The sequence below is a fragment of the Frankliniella occidentalis genome, unplaced genomic scaffold, assembly GCF_000697945.3.
Source record: "Frankliniella occidentalis isolate FOCC.00 unplaced genomic scaffold, Focc_3.1 Scaffold666, whole genome shotgun sequence".
NCBI classification, from domain to species: Eukaryota; Metazoa; Arthropoda; class Insecta; order Thysanoptera; family Thripidae; genus Frankliniella; species Frankliniella occidentalis.
Genome location: NW_026267779.1, coordinates 36,803 through 51,759, shown reverse-complemented (window position 1 = coordinate 51,759; position 14,957 = coordinate 36,803). Strand labels below are relative to the sequence as shown.

The following is a 14,957-nucleotide window of genomic DNA, read 5'->3' as shown; positions in this document are numbered from 1 at the left end:
TAGCGCCCTGCCAGGTGGCCGTAGGCAGCCCGCAGACAGCGGTATGTGGCGGGTCTGCCTACCTCTAGCGCCTGCCAGGTGGCCGTAGGCAGCCCTTGGACAGCGGTGTGTAGCGGATCTGCCTAGGTCTAGCGCCTGCCAGGTCTCCGTAGGCAGCCCCTAGACAGCGGTGTGTGGTGGGTCTGCCTACCCCTAGCTCCTGCCAGGTCGCCGTAGGCAGCCCCTGGACAGTGGTGTGTTGCGGGTCTGCCTACCTCTAGCGCCTGCCAGGTCGCCGTAGGCAGCCCCTGGACAGCGGTGTGCAGCTGGTCTGCCTATCTCTAGCGCCTGCCAGGTCGCCGAAGCAGCCCCTGGACAGCCGTGTGTGGCGGGTCGGCCTACCCCGCACTTCGCAGGCGCTCGACCTCTGGAAGCTCCACTCTACCTACGGTCATGCCACGATATGCTTACAGCGCCTAGCGCCTTGCACCCGCCGCTGAGGGGCGCCCACCCTGTGCGCCCTGCTGGGGCGGGGACTCCGACGGGGGCACTGCCCTCGCAGCCCTCAGCCCTCATCCCCCTCCCCTTCCCTCTCGCGACTCGAATCTAGGTGAACCGCATTCCTCTCGCAGTGCCTCCTGTCCGGTCGGCCGGACGGGCCCGCCTGGCCCGCCGCCGCCCGCCCGCCCCACCCCGGCCCTGACCGAGCTCATGCCAAACCCGAACCGGGGAGCCCCATCGTACAGGTAAGAATGACGGCGGGGCCCCAGGAAAAGCGAAAAGCGTCCGCCTTCGGCGAGGTGTCACTCCGGTTAGGAACAAGAAGAGGAAAGGGTCTTTCCGCCTACTCGGCCACGCTGCTGTGCGGCCCACAGTGCGCTCACGTTTTAGAGCAACGCGGAAGACAAGAGGGCCGACATACCGATTGGGGGAGCGGGTCGTCGGGTCGTCACTCAAATTCAAACGCGGTTCTGATTGAATTCAGCGAGATCGCCGTTCAACGTTGTCAATCAAAGAAAAATGTCGTAAAATGAGGAGTTTTCCTTTGTGCTGACTTTCCGTGTTTAGGTACAACAAATACTGTCCTTACATTCCTGGGGGACCTTGTGGTCTGTGAACTTGTCGCTGACAAGGAGACTTAGGCAAGTGAAAATTCCCGATCTTGCCCAAACTCAGTATATTTGTTTCTTGTCTATGTTGATGACGATTGACCGAATTTTTTCCTGCCTGGCAACTCCTAGGGTACTTTACGGGAGCAAATAATGAAATGAAAAAAAAATGAAATTGGGCAAAAAATGATAGGAGGTCTCAAATCGAAAAGTGGTAGAGGAATTTGTACAAAATCAGAAACTTGTATTTTTCGAAATTATACGCTTTTATAGGGAGTTTCGGCATATGACGGCCAGGAAAAAAAATGACCGGCGTTCGTCACCAACATCGATAAGAAGCGAATTTTGCCGAGCTTAGGCAAGATCGGGAATTTACACTTGCCGAAGTCCCCTTGTGAGGTGAGGCCGGCGACCTTCCTCGGTATGGCAGGGCGCCGCTCTTTCTCTTTCTAGACCGCTCCGCTCCCCTTTCCGCCCCACCATCCACCCGGCAGGCCGGCATGACGAATGCGATGCGTGGTGGAGAGTCAACCCGCAGGACGGGACAGGGCTTGGGCTGGGCAGCACCCGTCCCGCCCGTGTCATCGCGCTTTTTCACTCCTTTATGCCCATCTAGTGAAAGTATATCCACTCGACCGCTAAAGGATGCCGAAGGTCTGGCTAGAAAGACATCTTCCACAGGTCGTATATAGACCCGCGGCGAACCGTTCTGATCCTAAGTGATCTTGTAGACACTTTTCTTGATGAACAGTGTGCATTATATTTGAGTTAAGGATTCCAACATTCTGTAACGGATGCATGTCATGATAAATTTAACATGTTTCCCATCATAATTATTTGTTTGGAAGGAATGGTGTTAAATATAGTACAACAAGAAAAGCTTTTCAGAAAATATATTTTGTGCATTTTATAACAGACTTCACATTTTTCAGAGATGACAAATTAACATACTCTATGAGACACGAAAATCCATTGGACCTTAGATGCGGCCTCACTGAGAAAGCATCCTGACCTGAATACCTGGCACATTCTTTTACAGTCCCCTCACTGGTAAAACAAGTGTGAAATGTTAAACGCCAATTGGTATTTAAGTTCAAGTGTGCATTTTCTCAATACATTGTGGTGTTTAACTAGGTTAAACGTTCATTGGTGTTTAAACATTCAACACTTCCTAAAAGTATATCAGCTGCACACAATGTGGTTCCTGTAGATTTGTGTGTGCCAAAGTGTGCAGAATTTAAACGTTTACAAAACGTTTAAAAAGTGCACACCACTCAAGTGTGCAACTTGAGTTAAACACCATGTAATGTTTGAAATCATAACTTGCACACGCTGGTGTTAAAATTATGCACACTTGTTTTACCAGTGCTTCCTAAACACTCTTAAGAATAGGAATTTGAGCAAGAAGGCGAGTTGGGCTTTCCTACACTTATCTATAGAGTCTACAAACTGCAGCTTCCAAATACTGGCAGCATTAATTAATTAATTTCCACAGTGAAAAGCAAGAAGCTCAGATAAAGTTGGTCAGTCTTAAGATTACTGTCAAAAAAATGAGCGTTGAACAATAAAATTGGTCTAATTTTCATAGGCGTAAAAGCTGTTCCTCAAAACTCCAAGATTGTCAAAACCAAAACTACTGAAATATTGTCATGTCACATTTGTGTTATATGTTTTAAAAAGAAAAAACCTTCAACAAAGGACACTGGAGACTCAAATCCTCAATCATAAAATGAAGTACACTACAATGCTGTAAGGACCAGTGGCATAACAATGCTTTCATATAAAATTAAGGATTATTTTCTAATGAAAGCTCTCAAACATTCTTTCATCCAGATTTCAAACAGAGACCCTAAAATCACAGATCCAGTCATCACCCTTACATTTCTACCAAACAAACTCCCATATCAATGATATTGGTGATACTTAAATACTACATAGCACTGTGTAGAATGCTCAATTTTTTTTACACAAATGCAGTTGACCAGTTAAAAGCTTTATATCTTACAATATACACTAATATAGTTAAAATCACAGAAGATTGTAATAACACTCCATTTGTTACAAACTAAACACAAATATTCTTTCCTTGTAAGCAGTTAAACAATAATACTAGTAAAGAAAGGATAGATTACAAAATGGATATCCTTACTTCTCTTTACAAAAGAAAACAGTTACTGGAGGACATCCATGGTGAACAAAGTACAACAGATAACTGATAAATCGAAGGTAATATGGTAGCTGAAAAGAATGTTTGATACAATATTACTTGAAATGTTAATGTTGAAGTATCAGGATACTAAATCCACTATCGATTTTTAACTTTTTCATAAAGTATAAACTTGTTTTTAGTCTACAATGTATATAAAAGGCTAATTTGTGTGCTGCCAAGATGACACAAGCCTAACTCTTAACCATGTTGGAACACCAAATACAAAAAGTTCAGTACAAAACTAGATGGAATGGTTAACATCTGTAATAAGGTGGGAAATATATCCAAAATGTATACAGGTATTAATTGAAAAAGTTTCTGAAAAGAAACTAATTTACTTGGAATGACACATTGAGCTACATCATTAGGGTAGGCCAAAAGTTTCCCAATCGAATTGACTCAATAGAAAAAATTTATACACCTCCCATAGAATGGAGTCAGGTGCTGGTATAACCCGGGTATGCAATATGCTACAAACAAGATGCCTTGGAAGACTCTAATCACTTTGCATCTCTAACAAAGTGTTGGACAAATTACCTTTAATATCGTGTAAGGATAGATACTTAAGTACATTTTAGATAAACTAATTGCATTGGCAAAAATAGCCTGGAATGGGGAATACATAAATGGGAGTTTATCTTAAATTAAAACATAATAAGTACTCTCTATAATGGAGGGATTGCTACTTGATGCATCACTGTGTAACAATTTCAAAAATTAGAAAATAAACAACAAACTAAACAGTAGAAAAAAATCATCACAAGAGTAGAGCCACTTTTAGGTGCATTCACGATAGGAACGCTGCGAGTGTAGTTGGGGTGAGGGAATTGATTCGGGGGCGTTGTTCTCCCCCGCCAACCACAACTCTCGCCCCAACAGCACTCGGAGCGTTCGGATCGTAAATCCACATTATCTCTCCTGATTGAACAAGTAAATAGCAAAGCTGGTACATAAATAATAAAAACTCTACACATTTATTTGAGTTGTTCATGTTGAAAGCTTTTTGTTGTTGATAAAATAACTAAAAAGTAAAAATATAAAGGGAGCCATTAAACAAACACTGCTTAGTCACAGCCTGCATTGTTTTGATGAAAAAAACAATTTAGTGCCAAACTGGGCACACCTAAAATATCACATCATACAGAAAATGGTTTACTAAATAATTACAGATGCCATTAGATTCAGTCCACAGTATGAAGTACTGCTGTTCACTGCGAAAGCTGTTCTTGACTTGCAACTCTATACAAAATATCATGGCACAGAGGGCACCTATCTTGAACATACAACCACTTTCGGAGGCATACCCCATGGAAAAAGTGGTTGCAACGAGTGATTTTGGCTGATACCATCTCTGAGTAGCAGATAGAACAAACATCATTTAGAGCCTGGAGCTGTTGTGGTGAAGCTTCTGGTAATGAGTTAATTTTGTTAACAGCAGTTCTTCTCTTCATAAACACTCGCCATCCAGCTTGAGCATCACACCTATTGAAAAAAAAAAAAATTAAGTTCACTTAAATAAAGATTATGGGCAATCCATAATACATTGTGTAAGATATTGGTTGTGGCATATTAACCACATAGTAAAAGTAATCATTAATTTACCAGATATTGAAGTATGCATGGATTCCAACCATCACTGCTCGCACTGCACCACCAGCCTCAAACACCAAAACCCATGCACTGTTCATGAACAGGAGGATTCCAAAGCTAAATTCAACTACATGGCCAAAAGCTTGAATGTAGTACACATAATCATCGAGCTTTTCCCAAAATGTTGAGCGGTATGCATCCAAAAGGAAAAGAGAATAGATCATGAGAGATACTATTACTTTCACAATAACCTGGGGAACAAAAAATATTTGTGTGTATAACGTAAACCACAGTGAGGTTGAAGTTCCCACACACAATGATTTCAGATTAGAAGATGAATAAGAGTACGGAAAGGAGAAAATACTTTACTTACTTCAACACTAAAAGCAGACACAGCTAGAAGCCAAGTACTGAGTTCATGATGAGACCAGAGGAAAATGAGCAAGGATATAGGAAATACTATTATGAATACAGCTACACCAAGAGCTCTTAAATGTCTGTGCAGGGCTGGGTTGTGGCTTGCAGAAAGTGACAGGAGAAGCGGATGGACATAATTATGCACAAAATGTAAAAGTGCAGTAAAAAGTAGACAAATATTTCGGCTGAGCCGAACTAAACGCTTCTCAGGGTCACAGCTTGTTAATCCTGCCTGCAGTGCCAAGACATAAAACAGCATTGCCGAAACAGTTCCTGTAAACAAGAAATGAAAATAAGTTGTTTTGGGGTGATGGAAAGGAAACATGAAAAATGTAAAGTACTGATAATCCAACTCACCTATGGGCTTTTCTTCATCTTCCTCTGCAAGAAGAGCCCATTGGAATAGGCATCCCAAATAATAACACAAATAACTGACTACGCTGGTCATGCCTAATACAGCTATTAAAGTATCACACCCACCAACTAGCAAGGCCTTTGCCATTTGGTGCAATAGTTCTGGCAATGGTGTGCTCACTACAAGTAGATGAAAGAAGATAACATTTTTTTTGTTAATAAACTGAAGGGCAGAACATTAATTTTAAAAGTATTAATACCAAAATATTTACCACCAGATTGGAGATATTCCATGGTTAGAAGGCCAGCATGTCCTGAGACTCGCATAATCCAGAATGTAAGTAGGACGCTTGGAACATTCAGTCTTGTCCATTCGGCTTCAACAAAAGTCGCCATACCAAAGTTTGAGAGCATAGTGTGCACATGGCGGTAACCAGAATACAGAGTTTGAGTAGCAGGCGTTACATTTACCCATATAACATATTTAATCAAAAGTAGAGGTATAATGGCACACATAAGAGGAGTGTGAGCAGTTATGGCAACCTGTAAATGAAACAAAAGCTTAGAGAAGGTAGAGATTTATCTCCAGATCAAACTGACACACTTAATACTCACAGGCAGTGGGGATAGGGTTAGAACTATTGGTGAAATGTACATGAATAGCAATAAAAAGGGAGGCCTAGGACCTTGGTAAACAGTTGAGAAGAGGGTTGTTAACACACCCTGGAGAATAGGGTACCAATATGCAATATTCTTGACAGCATATGATTTGTGAAATTCAAAGAATCGGTTTAATCCAAAGGGCTGAAGATGAAGGACATCAACACCCTGGTTCTGGAATAAAAAGACATGATCAGAAAACCAAATGAGAACAAATAAGCTAGGACAAGGTATACAAATACAAATTAATTGTACCATTGCCGGTCTCACCTTCATAATACTTTGCTGACCAAGAATTGAATCAACGTAAGTGACATTGGCCCAGTACAAGGCAAAGATTATCAGGACTGACCCTAAGTGTCGATACACTTTCACAAGATTGTTTGTCCATAAAACAAAAACACAAACTGCTAAGATACAACCTGTAATATAAATTAAGGAGAATTAAGAAAAATAAAGCGTGGTTGAAATGAGTATGCATGTTTGAAAAAGTAATTAAAGTGCCAACAAAGCAAAAGGTTTCAGGGGATATAGCCCCATGAAGTTATATTTAATTTCATTAAAAGTTTGATCAAATGACTAGAGTATGGTTGATTCGCCATAGACCTATGTGTTTTATGGTATTCAAGGATAGGAAGGAAACCTGAGAAATTCAACATAACCAAATTATGCATTAGCAAATTATACTTTCCGATCTCAGAATAATGAAAACAATATGAAACAAACAAACACACACAAATTTTTAAAACAATTGACAGTTAAGAAGGTTAACCTGACAGAGGCAAATTTTTATGTATCACAACACGACTACAAAGCGCTGGATATTAAACTTTTTAAAATATCGACACAATGATAAACAGGAGCATGAGGTAAAAAAACAAAGCTGTATCTTGGCTTAACACTGAAAGAAACTGCAAAGAGGGCCACTTACCTAGAGTTCCACACATGAATTTCACTAGGGCTACGATGATGACATGGTAATCTAATACGTTCCTGTCATTTTCTTCGGCCAAATCAAGTGAAATGTCAATGGGAGATGCAGACCCCATATTTTTGAGGATTTCATCAATAACAAACAGTGGTGGTACACGTAAAACTACTTCTAGAGATTTCAGGATCTTTTGGACGTAAAGCGTCATTTTGGACTGTAGATTTGACTGTACTACTTCTGGCATCGCAATGTTCACACTTTCACAATTTTTTCACTTTTGTTATTAACTAAATACGAGAAAAAGTCTGATTGTTGTGATCCTAACCAATACGTCATCGTCCAAAGTCATGGATACACACATCAACACCAACTGACCGCTACTGCAACGTCGACTCACTAGAGAGCGCGACGAGCGCACCAGTATTCCAACCTTCGTGTGTTTATTCATCGTTTTCCCTGTTCGTATTTAAACGGCAAGCTGGGCTTGAAACATTCGTGATGCATGTTATAAATAAACATGGTATAAATAATTCATTGACGGCCGCGAAAGAGATAATTAGCATTGAAATGAAAGGAGGTAACCAACAATATTGAAAATGCATTTGGTTGACACGATACTGCAAATGTATTTTAATCCAAAACATAAATACACACATAGTTCGACAAACAGGGCTGACCCAAATAATATTTAATAGACATGTACTAACATACGTTGCTGATTACTTAATTGGTGGTTGTGAAATAATTCAACATAAGTTCTTTTCTAAAGGTACATAACTCAAATACACAATGAATGCAAATGGTAAAGGACACAACATATTACTATGTGAAAAATGAAAGAAAATAACTGAAGGAAAATGTTTATCACAAATTTGCTTTCACTGAACAAACAACAAAAGCACATTAACAGTCAATTGATACAAAGCTGTGATGAGAGAAACTCGGTGAATATTATATATATATTTAAAGCAGAATATCACGATTTAAAACTGGATTCAAAGATGTGTTAGGTGTAAAAGCAAATAAATGCACTTTCTAAAGACTGACATTTCACAGATTCCAGTTAAACTAAACAGATCTCATTCATCACACATATTGTAACTAGGCACAGAACAGACTTACAATTTTAATTTTTTCAAGTGATCTTGATATGGAAGACTATACTTAGAGGCTTACACTAATCGCTGTGGACAAGCTAAGAGGTAGCAACAACATGATGGTGAGCTAAGATACCTTAAAGTGTAGGGACAAAGTACAGAGCTAGTAAGGAATCAAGAACCAAAAACACCTTGATTACGTATGTGTATGCACCTCCATGAGACAACACAAGTTTTTCCTTAAGTATCTATTTAACATTAGCTGTGGTATTTACTGCAGTTAGGTTTAAGGGCTTTTTTATGTGATTGAAGATTGCCACGAGCCACAAATACAGTTACTGACCCAATATGATAATAGAAAGTTATGTTTGAGTGAACAAACAAAAATATATGGTGTCAGGTATTATAACAATTACCCTAAACTTGAAAACATTAAATTAAAATACCAATGTAAGTGACAATAACAAGGTAGTCTTAGATATGCAGTCATAACACATTTTAAAAAATATATAAGTAACTACTAGTTTTAAATATCATTTTACAGAAAAGTTCTGTCCAGCCATCATGCTTCAGAATTGTTTTTTTCTCCATTTGGAATATCCAATTGAGTTTGAGAAAGTACAACTGATGAGGGTGTGAGGATGATCTCTGAAGATAGATTACTTTTTGATTCTGAACCAGGCGGATCACACCCTGTCATTTCATTTCCTCGGTGCACTTCAGGCACGTCCTAGTAAGAAAAGAAATTGTTTAAACTGGGATGAAAATGAGCAATGGAGAAGGCATTACCAAATAGAATGAATGGGCAGGGAGTAACTTCACCTACCGAATCAGGCATTTGTAGTTTTTCCATCAGTTCAGAGAGTTTTTGAGCTTTTCTCATCTCGTTTTGCTCAATAATAGTGCAAAGGTGATGTGTCAGCAACTCTTTTCGTTCCAACTTGGTATAGAGGAGAAGTTTTGCATCAAGGAATTCCTTTTCTGCTCGGTCATAACGTTTCCTTCATCAGAGCAGTACAGAAAATTGTTATTAATATTTTTAGAGATTAGATTAATAATAATTAACAGGTTTTACTCTTACTGGGCTTCCATGAATTCAAGACTGGCTGCTTCAATCTGGTTGCGAATAATAGAAACATCACAACTGAGGCGCTGATCTAGTTTTTGGAGTTCCTCTTGAATCATGCTTAGACGGAGTTGTTCTTCATGAGTTTGCTTTTTCCTGCCCAAAATAAAGAAAAGATAAGTTGAAAGAGATTGTTTAACTCATGTCATGAAGAGTACCACTGCAAAGAAAAAAGAATATTGGGGAAGACAAATAATCTCATTAAAATTGTATATAATTAAAAAACTAGTAACTCTTTTAAATGATTAAAATGATAATCTTTAATTTTCCAGGTAACACACCTAACATAGTGGGGGGATGACTCAAATTGTTGCCTAAAGATGAAACCAGCCATAGATTACGAATATATTGCTAATTATGTGAATAATTCAAGGGACTGGAACTGTAAGGCAACTCCTCTGAGAGAGATTAAAAAGAAGACTACACACTTTCTTGGTACACCAGGGAGCGAAACAACAATATCAGCTATCTCAATCTAGAGTTTTATCAGTACCATATATCTTTCTGACAAATGATGTTGATCACACACCAAGTGTACACACAACAAACATTGTTCTAGCAGGTAAGTACACCTAAGAAGCAACACAAAACTGACAACAAATACCATGCAATCTACTTAAACCATACACCAAGAATTGATTCTAAAGTAGTACCAATAAAGAAGTAGATAAACTCAGCTAAACTACTCAAACACGCAATACCTGATTGGTAGGATATTTGGATTTCCTTGGTGTCTTGAACAGTCACATTAAGCAGCATAAAAAAGAATGGAAAAGATCTGAACAAGACCAGCTTCTGAACCATATGGAGCAGAATATTCATAGTACAAGATAAATAATTTTGTAAAATGTGTGCAGTTTGTAATTTTGAACTCATTTCCCCTCTACTTAAACACGGCATATTTCATGTTGTATAATGTGGTGCCTACTGTAAGACATAATCCATTGAAAAAGAGAGTACATATTCAGCTGGTGGAGAGGAAAAAGTTTTGACATTCATCTTACCTATCTTCAAGTGCTTTCGCCAAGTAAACCTTCCGAGCTCGATTCTGTTCTTCCATCAGCTTGTGCTTAGCTCTGAAATCACTTAAGTTGATGGCAGCAGGGGGTGGTTGTGACAAAGATGGTAAAACTAGCTTTGCCGTTAATGATTTCCTTTGATCCTCAACTAAATTTTTATAGGACTGTAATGTTTCAGGAGAGAAATCATTGGTTTCCAATTTGTTACCAGAGGTAGCATCTTGAGAATTCCTAGAGAATTCGGAGACTGGTTCAGTACCGCTTTCAAGACTGCGAAGCTCGCTACTGACCTACAGAAACAGTTTGAATGTCGCATAAGGGAGAAGTCCAATACTCTTCCATTAACCATTTTAAACAGTTATACATGCATCGCTTAAATATTGAAAGGGAAAAGTCCCACACACTTCCTCTAACAACTCAATACAGTAACACGTGCACTCCGATTTCCATTCACCAAAAAAGCATCCTGATTCCAACACATACACACACCAAATAAATTGAAAAAAAATAAAAAATACTTGCAACGCCCAACAGTTCTTTAGAAAAAAAAAGGGGAGCTTGCTGAGTAAGATGATACTTTACCTGACTTGTCAACTCCCTCAACTGAAGATCAGGTGTAGCATTTTCTTTCTGTTTAGTGCCATTTTTTGTTAACCCATCTTCAGTAATTTTTCTAACTGATCCAAGGGTGGGTTTTCTCTTTCCGTTGTGAGAGGCACCAACATCTAGATCAACAAGGAGATATGAATTAGCCAAATAACAACAACCAACAGGTTGTTAGTAAAGTCTAGAGGATTTTTGTCGTTATTGTCGTTGCTGTTATTGGTGGTTTAGGCTTGTTTATTTCACCAGTGGATATCTTACCGGTATAGTTTTTATGGCTGCTATGACAGGTATCTGCTACATCCAACCCTGACCTCATCTTAGTGATATCTTCCTCTGAAAATCCATCCCACATCACAGCCATCATTACATTCAATAACTGAGACTATTCCTGAAATGGAGTGAAACGTGCCCTACGCAGACAAAATGTTTACAAAACGTACTTCCACGAAATATTTGCTTTTCCTGCCTTTGAACAACTATTTAATGTTATACTCCTCGAACACTAACATTAACGACACCAAACGACACTTGAACTTTGATGAACTTTATTTTCTAGGTTAAGTGTAAACAACACTATGAGAATTTTGTAGTGCTGGCAAAACATCACCTGCAAATAACGTTGGTCACTTTGGTCAGTCAGGGGATTTGTCGTCGAAAAGAATATACCCAACCTCGACTACTTTACTTTGTTTACGTACAGATAAGCAGAAGACACGTCGTTTGTGCTGTTGCTGTTGGTACTGTCAGATTTCTGTCAGTTTTCTTTTCCGTTTGCGTTATAAAGAAACATGGTTCCCGAATTAGCAGATGACTATGCTGCGTTTTTGAAAGTCGACCTGACAAAGGAGGTAAGAATTAACAAGTTAAATGTTTTCAGCGTAGTGACAGTATCACATCATTCGTGACAAGAGGTCAACCTTTTGGCCTTAGTTTCCAACATTTTAGTAGAGTAATTCTTGAAATGTGGTTGCAGCTTAGTTCGGCGACAGAATCTGTGGAAGATATGCTTACACGGTTAGAGGAATTCCAAAGCCTCATACACATGGTAAGTTGATTCAGAGACAACTGTTCACGGAAGCTAGTGTTCGCATGATTGTAGGCTTTTTTGTTTTGTTTTGTGTAGGTGGAGGCAGATGGTTTCCAGGCTGTGAATACTTTGACAACTGAAATTTTAGGGAGAAAAGATGAACTGAAACAGCTGGGTGATCGTATTGATGGATTAGAATGCCTTGTCACTAGAGTTAAAGGCGATATGGATAAACTAGAATCTCTTTTAAACACTGCCGAGACAGAGGCTAATGCATCAGACGGAGCTCCTTTATTGAAAGCTCTTGGATCTCTATTCACTGTAAGTATGCAATGTGGGTAGCTCATCTGAAAGTTCATCAAATTTCATTTTCCTACTTGGTAATGTTTCTGTTGCTTTCCTGTAGAAGAAACCAGTCGTTGACATAGCGGGCCCTTCAAGAGTAGGCCAATCATCAACATTTACATCACCTGACATTTTTAGCGCTGACAGAGTTTTTACATCATCACCAGAAAATTCCTCAGCTCAGTCGGAATAAGACTGTATTTATTATTAGCCTCTCTTCACAAACCTTGTTACTTGTTGTTCAATAAAATATTTATGAATGATCATTTTTTTATGAAAGAAAGGAGTTCTGTATTTATTGAACTAGAGTGCAGCCTTGACATTTCTCCCACAGGCAATGTTTGTGCAGAGTGTAAACTGTAAACCGAAGCCTTTCAATAGAGACCGCCGGCAAATCCGCAACCAGTACGCGCAGGCGTCGAAGGGGTGGCCTATCAACCAGGCGGGTGCCGCCTGCCCTTCCTGGCAGTGCGCCGGGGGCAGGGGCAATGTGCGATCGGCCACTCGACCGACACGACGACTGTTGGATCCCGAAATATTTTTGTACCGGGCTTTGTACTTCAGGGTTGTCCAGATATTACGTCACGCGTTTGGGGGGGGGGGGTGTCTACGCGAGCGTGACGGTCCTATACCCAAAGCATTGAAAGGTTAGGTTAGCCGCGTGACGTGGGGGGAGGGAAGGGGGTCGAAAACTACCAAAAATAGAGTGACGTAATGTGGACGACCCCTTAGCCTGATGTGGGCAAGGTCACTGATGAACGTAGAGTGACAATAACGCGTACATAATGCGCGAACGTAGTTTGGACTCCGCTAAACAAATCGTGCGTTTGTGTACTTTCCATAAATATTTTCCCCTTTTCTTATTTTTTTATACCATAGGGTGCGTGGGGAGCGGCAAATGCACCAATCGCACAAGTTCCTACTTCTACCACCACCCACCGCGCCAGGGCGCCACTGCCACGCCACGGGAGCCACGGGTCATCGCCTTGTCGCCGGACCGAAAACACACGAAGACCGGAGGAAGACTCCATCTGACTCCATTATTATGTCACATTATATCCAGTGTCGGTTGTTCTCGCCAATCCAGTTCGTCCGCATTGCAGGTCAGTTTGGAGCTCGTGGAACAATGTAGTATAAAGGCAGACCAGCCTAAGATCGCGATTTTCCTCACCCCCTCTCGCCCGCAAACTCCTATACCGCCTGTGCTAGCCCAGTCGCGACCTTAGGCTGGTCTCAGTATAGTAGACTGGGGCCGTCGAACCCTACCCTCTCGCATCGGGCTCTCAGCAGCAGAAGCTCGCTCTCGCTCGCGCTCGCGCCTCGCTCCTCAAGAGTAGTCTTCAGTTGGCAGGCAGGGCGCTACCGCTGCCGCGGCCGCGCCATGCCACGCCACGGAGTGCGGACTCCAGCGAAGCATGCGCGAAGGATGGCTGCGAGGACTGCTCTGCTACACCTGTAATTTCGGGGAAATTTACGAGGTAAGAGCGAGGTGGAGGTGGAGCCCCCCCCCACCGCCCTGCCAAGGGGCCACGGGCACGGAAAGACACACGCCCACCTAGACTTCTCAGCCACGCTTGAGATGGGACGGGGCGCGCGCGGGGCGGACGCGGACGGCCGAGCGTCAAATTCTCGTCTAATGGAGGGGCTGCCACGATTTATGGTCGCCATGCGGGCAATTGAATCGTATCCTGACAACGCCGAGCCCCTCTCACCCTGGCCCCCTTCTCTCCTCCGTCCTCTCAGGCTGCCCTACGTGTGTCCCAACTAGAGGGCGTCGGCCGATACTTCTCGTCCGAATCGCGCCCGTCATTCACAGACTTCGCCTGGATCGGCACTTGAACAACTTGTTCTTTCCAGAAATAACCGAGAATGAAATTCTCGGATGTGAGAAGTCGATGACTTGCTTACATCTCCTAACCATTTGCATTTTCCTTGTCAGGATTCAGTAAAATGCCGGATTTAGAGGCGAAACTTGATAAGGAGCGGATCAAACGTGTGTCTGAGAATGTGTCTGTGTGTAAGGGGGGGGGGGGACAACCCAACAGGCGTCTTGTTTAGGGCCTGGCCGGGTCGACGAACCCAATGCCCCCGCCCCCTCTGGATGAGCGCCTGAAATTGGCGAGCGTTTTATTCTTGGTGAATGAATCTCGGTTTATGAATGAGTGCGCCTCGCCACAAACAAAATTTTAAAATTCGTGAAAACGACATCTAGAAAGTTGTCGAGAAATTGTGACGAGAGGGGGGGGGGGCGAATTAGGCAGAAGAGAACACTGCCGAGGAGATGATGGAGGGAGAGGGGAACCTCGACGCCCCGAAAGAGGCGCAAAATTACTAGATTCCCCTTCTCGGCTGGTATACAGAATACAAGGCTTGATTACTCGTCACGCTTACGGGCTCCGTGAATTGGCCAAAAACGTGCAATGTGGTCCAACTGCTGCAAAAGGCTTGGGAGAGGCGTGTAAGACCCCCCGCCCCGCCCCGCCCCGCC

General features: G+C 41.7%; 3 protein-coding genes and 1 long non-coding RNA gene across 8 annotated transcripts in view; 2 read left to right on the top strand and 2 right to left on the bottom strand.

Moving 5' to 3' along the window:
* Positions 1-1,964: 1,964 nt before the first annotated feature.
* LOC113208271 (protein TRC8 homolog) lies at positions 1,965-7,644 on the bottom strand. Its single transcript, XM_026425212.2, has 8 exons — positions 7,250-7,644; positions 6,589-6,740; positions 6,274-6,492; positions 5,931-6,201; positions 5,662-5,838; positions 5,261-5,577; positions 4,900-5,138; positions 1,965-4,779 (listed from the first exon to the last, which is right to left on the bottom strand). Exons 1-8 carry the CDS (start codon positions 7,491-7,493, stop codon positions 4,506-4,508), a joined length of 1,893 nt encoding a protein of 630 aa, XP_026280997.1. The 5' UTR covers positions 7,494-7,644; the 3' UTR covers positions 1,965-4,505.
* Positions 7,645-8,093: 449 nt separating this feature from the next.
* On the bottom strand, positions 8,094-11,895 carry LOC113208272 (RAB6-interacting golgin). 5 transcript variants are annotated; one of them, XM_026425215.2, is made up of 9 exons: positions 11,796-11,895; positions 11,538-11,704; positions 11,356-11,430; positions 11,074-11,216; positions 10,477-10,781; positions 10,174-10,206; positions 9,428-9,568; positions 9,173-9,347; positions 8,094-9,076 (listed from the first exon to the last, which is right to left on the bottom strand). In XM_026425215.2, exons 3-9 carry the CDS (start codon positions 11,411-11,413, stop codon positions 8,909-8,911), a joined length of 1,023 nt encoding a protein of 340 aa, XP_026281000.1. In that variant the 5' UTR covers positions 11,414-11,430; positions 11,538-11,704; positions 11,796-11,895; the 3' UTR covers positions 8,094-8,908. The 5 variants fall into 5 exon arrangements, with proteins under 5 accessions (XP_026281000.1, XP_026280998.1, XP_052131541.1 ...); XM_026425213.2 differs by having other exon boundaries at positions 11,356-11,507; positions 11,605-11,704; XM_052275581.1 differs by having other exon boundaries at positions 11,356-11,704.
* Positions 11,796-12,752, top strand: LOC113208274 (biogenesis of lysosome-related organelles complex 1 subunit 4). Its single transcript, XM_026425216.2, has 4 exons — positions 11,796-11,945; positions 12,071-12,142; positions 12,221-12,445; positions 12,531-12,752. Exons 1-4 carry the CDS (start codon positions 11,886-11,888, stop codon positions 12,660-12,662), a joined length of 489 nt encoding a protein of 162 aa, XP_026281001.1. The 5' UTR covers positions 11,796-11,885; the 3' UTR covers positions 12,663-12,752.
* Positions 12,753-13,397: 645 nt separating this feature from the next.
* The window catches only part of LOC127751660 (uncharacterized), a 34,439-nt gene continuing 32,879 nt past the window's right edge, over positions 13,398-14,957 (top strand). The window contains exons 1-2 of the long non-coding RNA XR_008012205.1: positions 13,398-13,572; positions 13,814-13,947. This is a non-coding gene — a long non-coding RNA (uncharacterized LOC127751660). The remainder of the gene's footprint in view (positions 13,573-13,813; positions 13,948-14,957) is intronic.

What these genes read in the sequence shown, in the direction of transcription:
- LOC113208274 (XM_026425216.2), top strand. Translation starts at nt 11,886, where the DNA reads ATGGTTCCCGAATTAGCAGATGACTATGCTGCGTTTTTGAAAGTCGAC. An exon ending in AAGTCGACCTGACAAAGGAG is followed by an intron (nt 11,946 to 12,070) that starts GTAAGAATTAAC and finishes ATGTGGTTGCAG; the next exon opens with CTTAGTTCGGCGACAGAATC. An exon ending in CTCTTGGATCTCTATTCACT is followed by an intron (nt 12,446 to 12,530) that starts GTAAGTATGCAA and finishes GCTTTCCTGTAG; the next exon opens with AAGAAACCAGTCGTTGACAT.
- LOC113208271 (XM_026425212.2), bottom strand. Translation starts at nt 7,493, where the DNA reads ATGCCAGAAGTAGTACAGTCAAATCTACAGTCCAAAATGACGCTTTAC. An exon ending in GTCAGCAAAGTATTATGAAG is followed by an intron (nt 6,493 to 6,588) that starts GTGAGACCGGCA and finishes TTTTTATTCCAG; the next exon opens with AACCAGGGTGTTGATGTCCT. An exon ending in CATGCATACTTCAATATCTG is followed by an intron (nt 4,780 to 4,899) that starts GTAAATTAATGA and finishes TTTTTTCAATAG; the next exon opens with GTGTGATGCTCAAGCTGGAT.
- LOC113208272 (XM_052275581.1), bottom strand. Translation starts at nt 11,461, where the DNA reads ATGATGGCTGTGATGTGGGATGGATTTTCAGAGGAAGATATCACTAAG. An exon ending in CCAAATATCCTACCAATCAG is followed by an intron (nt 9,569 to 10,173) that starts GTATTGCGTGTT and finishes TATTTTGGGCAG; the next exon opens with GAAAAAGCAAACTCATGAAG. An exon ending in CTTGAATTCATGGAAGCCCA is followed by an intron (nt 9,348 to 9,427) that starts GTAAGAGTAAAA and finishes GCTCTGATGAAG; the next exon opens with GAAACGTTATGACCGAGCAG.